Raw genomic sequence first — 10,000 nt, 5'->3', positions numbered from 1 at the left:
TTGTGAGCGTCTACATCATCATTTGCAAACATCTGAGTTTTTTAGTCTTTATTTACATCTACTGCGCTGATCAAAATAGATTAAAGTATTTTCTATTTCAGTGACGTTTCTACATTTGCGTCCCCTCAGTTCCTCCTCAGAGGAACAACGCTCGCTCGCTCCAGCCTCAGTTCCAATGTGCTGCATTGGCAGGAAAGTGAAGAACAACGTTGCTGAAGCATCAACATAAAAGTCGAACATCTTTCTTTTTTCCCTTCACTCAGTTTTCTCGACGGCCGGTCTTTTGTCTCTCCCTGTCCTGAGGCATCAGAGGAGTTTTGTATTTTGCGATGCACAGCTGAATAATCCTGAAGCTTCAGCGTCTCTCAGTGATGATTCACGGGCCTGAAACTCCTCTCGATGCGTCTCTTTGCATTGTAATCGTTTCCATGTAGTTCGTGGATGTTTGTCAGATATTAACGTGTATCACAGGACAAAATACGTTCATACGTTTGTTGTGGAAACTGTTAAACACAACTTTGACCAAACAAAGAGTTTGTGTCCCGCCTCTCGCCCAATGTCAGCTGGGGTTGGCTCCAGCCCTCGACCCTCAGGATGAGAAGTATTGGATGGACGGACTGGTTGGATAAATGTCTGGCACCTTTACGTCATAATTGTTGATTTATGGATTATTGTTAATTTTCTGATCATCAACTATCGACCACTCTGTGTTTTCAGAAGACATCATGTTGTTTTTATCTCTTCACAGTAACATCTTCTGTCGTGCTTTAAGAATAAATGTTGCTGTGACAATAAAGAGCTGCAGAAATATTGATCACTGCAGGTGTGAGGTCGTTTGCACTCGACCTCGTTTGTACAAATCTTCTTGGTCTAAAAAAAACCCCATTAACCTGTTTAATGCCCTGGAACAGAACCTCTGCCCGTCTGCATCGTAAACACTATGGTCCAGGCAGCTTCCTCCAAAATATCAGCCACTGCAAATTAGTTACATGTGAGAGTAACTCACGGGAGACGGGGTCGCCTCGAAAGACGCTTCGGCTCCGAGGAAGAACAATTAAGTTAAAAACGATTATATTTAGTAGAGTAATGAAAAGTGGCAGCAGAGCTGAAGACAACACGGAGCTGAGGTGAAGCATGACGAAAGGCCATGTGATCTCACGCTGTGGCCACAACGCATCAGAGTAATGCACGAGAGCTGCGATGCATTCAGGGTCTCGTGGGACCTATAAGGCCCTGAGTGGGGGGGGGTTCGGAGGAGAAAGAGAGGAGGCTGAAAACAGTAAACAGAAAACTACAATCTTTTAAAGGATTTTGCTGAAGAAACAAAATAACATGTTGTGAATATCTCCCTGTTCTGCTGGAAACAGGAGGCGATAAAGAAAACAGAAAATACGACCAAAGAGGTTAAAGATAAGAAAACAAGACTCGGCTGTAGCTCTCACACCTAAACTGAAGTCCAGATATTTTCCTCAAGTTTTCGGTGACAACACAAATGTCCCAGTCAGTTTCTCCAAAAGGAAGTAATGAAGTATTCTCAGCACTTTACTTTTTCTGAACACTCATAGTTAATAGCTCGACAACCTTTTAAAAACAGAGGACGCAGAGGAGGAAACACGGAGGGAGAAATGGTGGTTTACAAATTGTACACGTTTACAATGAAGCTGCTGAAAACACATGGAGAGTTGTTGTTCACTAAAGCTCAGGTCGAGTTTGAGAGTAGAAGAAGGAGAGAGACGGAGAGAAAGAAAAGCAGGAGAGAATAAAGTGGGCAGAGGCCACAGTGGGAGCTGGGATGTGTTCGATATCTCGTGGGACGTCTCTAATCTGCATCAGACCTGCAGTGGACTACGTGGACCGAGCTGCTGCTGGGATCGTCACATGACGCAGCCGAGGCTTTCACTGCACAACCACACAATGAAGCTGGAGGAAGCAACATGGAAAGAGGAGTGGGAGGATGAGATGTGAGATGCATTCAGGGTCCCGTGGGACGCAGCGAATTTACATTAGGCCGAGCAACGTTCAGACTGGGAGAGAGAAGGAGGGAGAGACACAATCAGCAAGGGAGAGAAAAAAGGGAGCAGTGGATAAATGGATAAATGGATGGATACCTGTACGAGATCTTCTTATCTCTCCATTTCTGTCCAGTCAGGGCGTAGCGTTTATTCCTCTGCCGGCGGCTGGTGTGAGGATGATCTGGGACGCCACAGCGAGGTCTCCTCATCCACCTGAACACAACAAATTTCTACTTATTTATCCAAACTCAGGACTTCTACGCTAACGGCAACAACTCAACACGTGTGGGTCAGACGCTTCACGGACGCACCGCCAATCGTTGTGTTCGTGTCGGAAGATTCTCAGTCTGCGAGTTATTAACCTCTAAAACCGTTAAGGTTAATGAAAGCAAACAGATCACTGAGACTGAGTTAACGCCAGAAGATTTACCACAGAAAGAAACTTCCAACGATCCATCTTCGATTTCACACGGATGTAAACGCAGCGTTTGTACGGTAATGAAAAACATGGAAAATTTAATTTAACATTTTGGAAAGGTTGTATAAATCTGACTTTGAAAACCTTCATCCATCCCCCCCCCACCCCCCCCCCCCCCCCCCCCCCCCCCCCCCCCCCCCCCCCCCCCCCCCCCGACTCACTCTATGGTCGTCTCATCCAGGACGCCCGTCACAGGAATCCCATAAAAACGCTGCATGGCGGCCACAGCAGACTGCATGGCTTTCTCCTGCCGCAGGTCGGAGGTGCGGACGTCGTGAGGCAGCAGGTAACCGTAGTTCTTCAGCCAGGTCTGAGAGAGAAGAGGAGAAGGAGAGATTAGTTCATCGATTTTAAAACAGTCACTTAACCTGCAGGACGAACCACTGAACAGAGTTCTGACTGAATCGTGCTGATGTCAGTGACCCCGGATGATGAACGACAGAAACCTTCCCCACGAAGAAACACCTCGTGAAATATTAAAGAGCGTGTTACTGAGATGTCATTCTCCAGTCAGGACTAATGGCTCTCTCTCCACAAAAAGCCTCTTCAGTGGAGTGATTGTCACATCGCGACAAGCCGTGAATCGACTTCATCTGAGAGCGTCACTCATTTCTGTTTTTCTCGGTTTTGTCTTCAAACATGTCAACGGACTCAGCGTCTCCAAAGACAAAGACAGAGAAACCAGGAGCTCGGTGACTGGCAGCTGTTAAACTCATTAACATCTGACATATAAATATAAAATCCTTCACAACAAACCAGAGCTGGAGCCAGTTTGAGTTAATGCTTCATTTCTAATGGTTGTTTGGTTTGTGATTTTATTTCATATTTGTGGTTTTATGAGAATACTTCATTAATCTTTGTCTTTACTCACGAGTTCAATGCAAACATGACGTGCTAACAGCTAATTCAGCTCATTTCACTCTGTGGGACGTCTCCCGAGTCACAAACACTGAACAACAACAGTGAACCTGCACACGACAGATTCACAGGACTTTTCTCTCTGCAGAGGAGGAAGAGCAGAGGAAGAGGAAGAGGAAACGGTGGGACGACAAAATAAAGGAGGATAAAAACAGACTCGGGCTGAGGGAAGGAGAAGAGAGACGATAGATGATAGACTCATCGGACATGTCAGAGAGAAACCGAGAGAAGGGGAAGAAAGGAAAGAGCCAAATCCACAAGTTTTCTCATATGATTGTCATGACGCTGTAAATTATCTCTTTGCAACGCTGTCGTCTCTTTAATGTGACGCAACACGAGCCGAGTGAGAGACAACAGAGAGACAAATAAAAACAATGGAGCTAAAAGAGGAGATGTGGGGGGGATGTGGGGACGGGGGGGCGGAGTCCTTCTCTACTCATTAATATTTCAAAGTGTGTGGCAGCTCCACTCGCAGCCAGTCCAGACCCAGCAGCCTCCTGCCGAACCACCACCACCACACCGCTGGGGGATTCACTCCGTCACTTTCCCCTGGAGAGAAAATAGTGCCTGTGTCCCACCTTCATACGTGAGGACGCTCATCCCTTCCTCTTCATCAAAACAATGTTAGGAGGTAAAAATAATGTCACGCTTCATTTAGTTTTTTTTGATGAATATCTACATGTATGTGATGGCCATGGCTCATAACGCCACCTAGTGTTTCAAACAGGACCCATGTTTACGTAGATTCAAGTGTTTATGACGTCTCTACATAGGTATATTTACATTTATATGAAAGAGTCTCTAATCAACCCCCCCGACACCAGCGACCGCTCGTCAGTGTGAATCTGAAACGCTGAAACCAAACCTCTAAACCACCACATTGTCTCCATTCAGAGACGTCCCCCGTCCCCGTCCTCTGCTGAGCCTCCACTGTCTCTCACAAGCTGCTTTCAGACATGCACAGAAAACACCGAAGCTCCCGAGACACCTCGTCCGTCCGGACAATATTTGCGTGAAAATAGAATAATCTCTGGATTCTGAAGATGATGAACACAAACTGAGATCACCTGTTGTGTGTTTATCGTGGATGACCTCATCCATGAGCTGCACCGAGTAAACGTTGTGTTCCTGCTCAACACATTTGCTGTGTTGATATGACTCATTCAGATCTGATCTAATCTGATTTTAATCCCAACTGTAAATGTGAACACGACGTGGCACATGGCACCGAGCCGACGGGGAGCAGCATGCTCACATTGAAATGAAAGACTTCGCCACAATACGACCAAAGGGTTCGTGAACGTAGACATGGAACTGTCAAAGAACACGGAAATGAATGGAAATACAAAGATGAATAAATGTGGAAATGAAGAGAAATGACACGCACTCGACCAATCAGGAGTCAGTCTCAGCTGTCAATCATCACGTCTCAGCCTGTTCTTATATCATCAAACACCTGATTCAAACCAAACTGATCAGAAACACGTGAACAAACATCAGAGAGATGAGAACGACCTGAAATGACAGAAACATCTTTGACAAACTTTTATTTAACGTCTATTTTGATTCTTTAGTTTGGTTCATGTCCCATCAGCTAACATGGAGGAGGAGGGTTTATGACCAGCACTGTAGCCAGACACCAGTCCATCCGTCCACGTGTCGGGATAATCAGAAAAATGTGTTTGCGATTGGGAAGTTGTTGACGTCATCACTTATAAACCAATTAACACAATTTCACTAAGAAGAAGGATTTTAAAATGTCCCACGTGCTGCAGCTTCTCCAGCATGAGCTCTTATATCTTTGTAAGTTTAATGTTTCTGGATTTTGGATGAAATGACGTGTTGTAAGCATCAACCCATCGCGACGTCACCGTTTGTGAGCTGCTGTTCTGAAACCACAGTGTAAACATTTTGTTCAGCGTCATCTTGTTATAAAAAGATTCCAGAGTTTACGCCCATTTTCACGAACAGTTTATGGCTCCACTCTGTTTTCTGTCGTTTGTTTGTAACTACGTTCACCGGCCTGTTTCTCTGACGCCTCCACCCGTGCGTCGCCTCGTCAGCTCCTCTCCTCCATCCGTCTACTGTGATAAAAATAAACCCACCCTCTGCTAAACTATTTACCATCTCTCAGCTCGAGTGCAGCGAGTGCAGCCCGCTCTTCCCCCCCGTCCGGCGGCGTACGGCCCGACCAGGGTCCTGCTCACAGAATAGACCCTCGAATACCAGTTTGTGAGTTTCACTGAGTCAACAGAACAACTAAGTACTGATGCACAAGTGGAGCAAACACAAGATCCAGGTGAAAAACAGCAGAGCAGACGTGACTGTCACATCGACCAATCAGACGTTACTAGTTGGAGATGTTAGGAAGTTAAATTTGTCTCTTTGACCCGATAAGACGGACGAGACTCGGCAGAGCACGAAGACGTGATGCTTGTTTGTTCAGCGCCATCTTGGTTATTTTAAACCAGACGTAACCATATTTGGAGGAGCGGGGGGTGAGCCTGACTAAGAGCTCAAGGACAACGCCACATATACCTGCCCACCTGCACCCATTGGACGGTGCCAGCTTGTCAATCACACTGTGGTATCCCCCCCCCCCCACACACATCAGGTGCTTTATGGTCTGTTTGACTCTAAATGATCATAATTCACTAATGAACTCAGCTGTTTGAAGAAGACTTGAAACTAGAGACTGAGACAGAAACTCCTGAATGTTTCCTGATGTTATAAAGTGAGAAGTCACTTTCTATAGACTTCTATAGAAACTACCAGAGGAGTCGCCCCCTGCTGGTCACTACACAGAACACAGGTTTCAGGTGCTTCAGCATTGGCTTCAGACCCGGAGTCTACGTCCATTTTGATAAACAGTGTTTCACTATGTAATGAAAGGAGCGACAGAGTGGAGTGTGAGGTGAAGAACCAGAGCTTCGTTATTTTATCCTCGATTTGATCCGTTTACTGACACGGTCGGAGTCCGGAGGGATTTAAGTCCCGACACTGAACTGCTCACTCATCACACTGTGTGTGTTCACTGTCACACACACGATGACTCAGACTTCATGAAAATCATTATCTCCTACTTTCAAAAATGACGACAATAAATCGACATAATACTTTACATCCTACAAAGCATTGCTGGGAGCTGTAGTTTTCCAAACCTGGAGCAGGACCATCACTCAATAGAAGATTAAGGCTCATATACCACACACACAGACACACACAGACACACACACACACACACACACACACACACACACACACACACACACACACACACACACACACAGTTTCTTGTGGTGGTGTCATGTGAAACCCTTTTGAAGAACACCCAGGTGGGACTGATGGGCTCAAAGCTATGACCTCATGTCTGTGGTGTCCTATAACACTCCATACACACACACACACACAGACACACACACACACACACACACACAGACACACACACACACACACACACACACACACACACACACACACACACACAGACACACACACACACACCACACACACACACACACACACACACACACACACACAATCAATTTCAAAATGTAATTTCCTTCGTTGGATCAAATAAGTTGATGGAGAGAATCAAAGAAAAACAGGAGGAGAGAAAAACAAAGACAAGAGGAGTCAGATTGACTGTCTCAACAAAAAGAATATCTGTCTACTTTACTTTACTTTACTTTACTCTACCAGGAAGGTCCCACTGAGATACGATATAACCAGGGATCCCCACCCCAGGGATGGAAATGACTTAACTGCCCTAAAACTAAATGTGGTTCCCACTGTGGAGTAAAATGTTCTGAATCTGTTACACAACGCTGAACAAGTGGAGGAGACGAGGGCAGGTATGAAGACAACGTGTGAAGAGCAGCCGGACGTCCTCTCAGCTGCAGACACCTGGGTGTGAAATCATTTCCTCCTCCTGTGCCACCACAGATAAAATCCTCACAAATGGAAGAACGAAATCTTGCAAAATAAGCATGATTGTTTTTTTAAACCCAGCGGAATATCTATTAAAATCCAGCAGCAGATGAAAATGTGACTGAATCGCTGTGACAAGTGTTTCAGGGAAATCGCTATTCACGCCAGTGTTCGAGTGAGAGTAACGAGTAACGTTCATTACTCGTATATGAAGCAGGAAAGAACGTCCCCGCTATGAACTGCTAACGTTACACTGAAATAACAGATGTGAACACGCTGTGCTCATTAGATCAGTCTGTCCCGTCTGTGTCCCTGTTATAATGTTGGGTGATAACGTCTGTTAGCTGATATTGTTTGTCACTGGAGTAACGTGGGCTGCTGATGACGTAGCGAGCGGTGGGGGGGGACACTTCATATCCAGGGGTGGGGCCAAGGGAGAGCAATCAACAGAGCCAGGTGAAAGCAGCGGCCATCATGATGTCATGTGATGTCATAATACTCCCACATGACTCTGGCATGTAGGACGGAGTATAAAGAGGTTTAAGTAATAAAACTAATTCAAATAATCAACCTGAACATGAGCAGAAGATGTTCATGTCCTCAAATGGTCCAATCCTCTCATCAAATGCACAATGACAAGTCTTTACTTACAGCTGAGTGTGTGTGTGTGTGTGTGTGTGTGTGTGTGTGTGTGTGTGTGTGTGTGTGTGTGTGTGTGTGTGTGTGTGTGTGTGTGTGTGTGTGTGTGTGTGTGTGTGGTGTGTGTGTGTGGGGCGGGCGGACGAGAAAGACAATGGCTAGAGTGAAGGAAAGTGAAGACAGAGAACTAGAGAGTGAAGGATGAACAAAGAGGAAGGACTGTAAAACAATGCACTGGGAGGCACAGCAGGCGGCGATCGCAAAAATAGACGTGAAGAAGAAGAACAGGCTCCGTAGGACGGCAAATCAGGACAAAGCTTAAGATGACGAGTAACAGCCATGAATACTGAGCCACCTACAGAGTGCAGACACACACACACAGACACACACACAGACACACACTGCTCTGATCCTGTAAGTGCAGCCTCATTTAGTCCAGTTCTCAGGTGTAATGTTGTGTTTAAAGCCCCCCAGAGACCTGCCTCCCCCCCCCCCCTGAGCTCGCCTCCACAGTGGTTGGGAAACACACTTTCATCTCATAAAACCACCAGCTCCGTCAGCGTGTAGCAATTCTCCACGTCCAGGGTTCACTTCAGACGCCGCAGTTCCGTCCTCCGCTATCACGACGATATTTGATGTATTTCTTAGTTTCGGCACCGTCACCACCAGGAGATGGAATGAAATGAAAGTGTTTTTATTCTCCACCCCTGCAGTCGATCGCAGTTCACCATCAAATCAGCCAGACAACGTCCCTCCCGAGCCCAGCTGAGGCATTCACCTACCAACCAATAAGATCAAAGACACAATCTACCACTTATTAACCGACCATTCCTCATCGTGTCTATTCATCTGTCCAGAAATCTGTCTAATATCTCGAGAACTGTTCATCTTCTCAGTTTCACACCAGACGTGTGTATTCGTAGCAGTTCAGTGAAGTGCAGTGAGAGATTGGGTGCAATTTAACACGTGATGCGTTTAATATTAATAACACTTTATAAACAGTCTGTATCAGTAAGTGGGGGCGGAGCAGTTTTTATGATTTGGTTATTTTTATTTCACTACATCGGACAGAGACATGTACGAGTGTTTCAGCTGCTGATCTCAGTCACAGCAAAAACATTCATTGAATCACTTCCTCTTCAGCGATTTGTCTTCAAGGCAAAAGCTCAACGTTTGTTTTGCTGCTGTAACGCTTTATATCAAGCTGAAGTGCAGAGCTTTTATTTTGAAAAGTTGTGATGAACCAGGTAGGATGAACACAAAGTTTTCTTTTACCTCGTTAAATTATGATGTTGAAAGAAATAAACATCATAGTCTGTATCATTATATTTGACACTTCCCCTGTGCTCTCTTGTCTAACTCATTATCTAATCTAATCTAATAAATATGGCTGAATGCTGTATGTACCAACTTCCACTCTTATTCGTACATATTTATTCTGTTTTTAAATGTAGTTTGTTCTTAATTTGTCTTTAATTGTCAACGTGGACGATACACTGTGTTTGAAATGTTCACTCTGTGAAACTCTGCATCACAGACGCTATGGGAACCAGCTCATTAAAGCCCAGCATCAAAGCTGGTTTCACACATGAACATGATTCACATGTCGCTTCACAGAGAAACAGCACGGCCCGCACACACATGACGTCTGCATCCAGCCTCACAAGTCCCAGTCTCCACCGCAGAGCTGCCATCATCTCCGAACACACACACACACACACACACACACACACACACAGACAACCGTCAAACATGAGTGGGATCTGTTAAATGGCTGCGTCCCTGTGGCTCAACCAGCGTCTCTGAGCCTTTTTCAAACACAACAACAAAGGACGACCTGCACCAAACCTTCACAGAGAAAACCCACAAATAACAAAGAGGTTTAATCATCAGAGTCGGTTACGCTCGGCCCCAGAAACGTGTTCCGTCTTTGTTGTTGCACTGAACCTTTGATTCAGGGAACCAGGAGGCCCATCACGACACCGAGAGTGTGCATCGTCGAGCGAACACTCATGTGGTCGCA

At 45.5% G+C, this 10,000-nt stretch overlaps 1 protein-coding gene across 1 annotated transcript in view; it reads right to left on the bottom strand.

Annotated features, from left to right (window-relative positions):
- The window catches only part of mmp24 (matrix metallopeptidase 24), a 32,342-nt gene that overhangs the window by 19,503 nt on the left and 2,839 nt on the right, over window positions 1-10,000 (bottom strand). Inside the window, 2 exon segments of the mRNA XM_034586699.1 lie at window positions 2,109-2,225; window positions 2,652-2,800. Of these exon segments, the coding sequence (XP_034442590.1) occupies window positions 2,109-2,225; window positions 2,652-2,800 (266 nt within the window).

The sequence above is a fragment of the Hippoglossus hippoglossus genome, chromosome 5 (assembly GCF_009819705.1).
Source record: "Hippoglossus hippoglossus isolate fHipHip1 chromosome 5, fHipHip1.pri, whole genome shotgun sequence".
In the NCBI taxonomy this organism is placed as follows: Eukaryota; Metazoa; Chordata; class Actinopteri; order Pleuronectiformes; family Pleuronectidae; genus Hippoglossus; species Hippoglossus hippoglossus.
The sequence above is the reverse complement of the archived record's forward strand: the minus strand, read 5'-3'. Positions and strand labels throughout refer to the sequence as shown.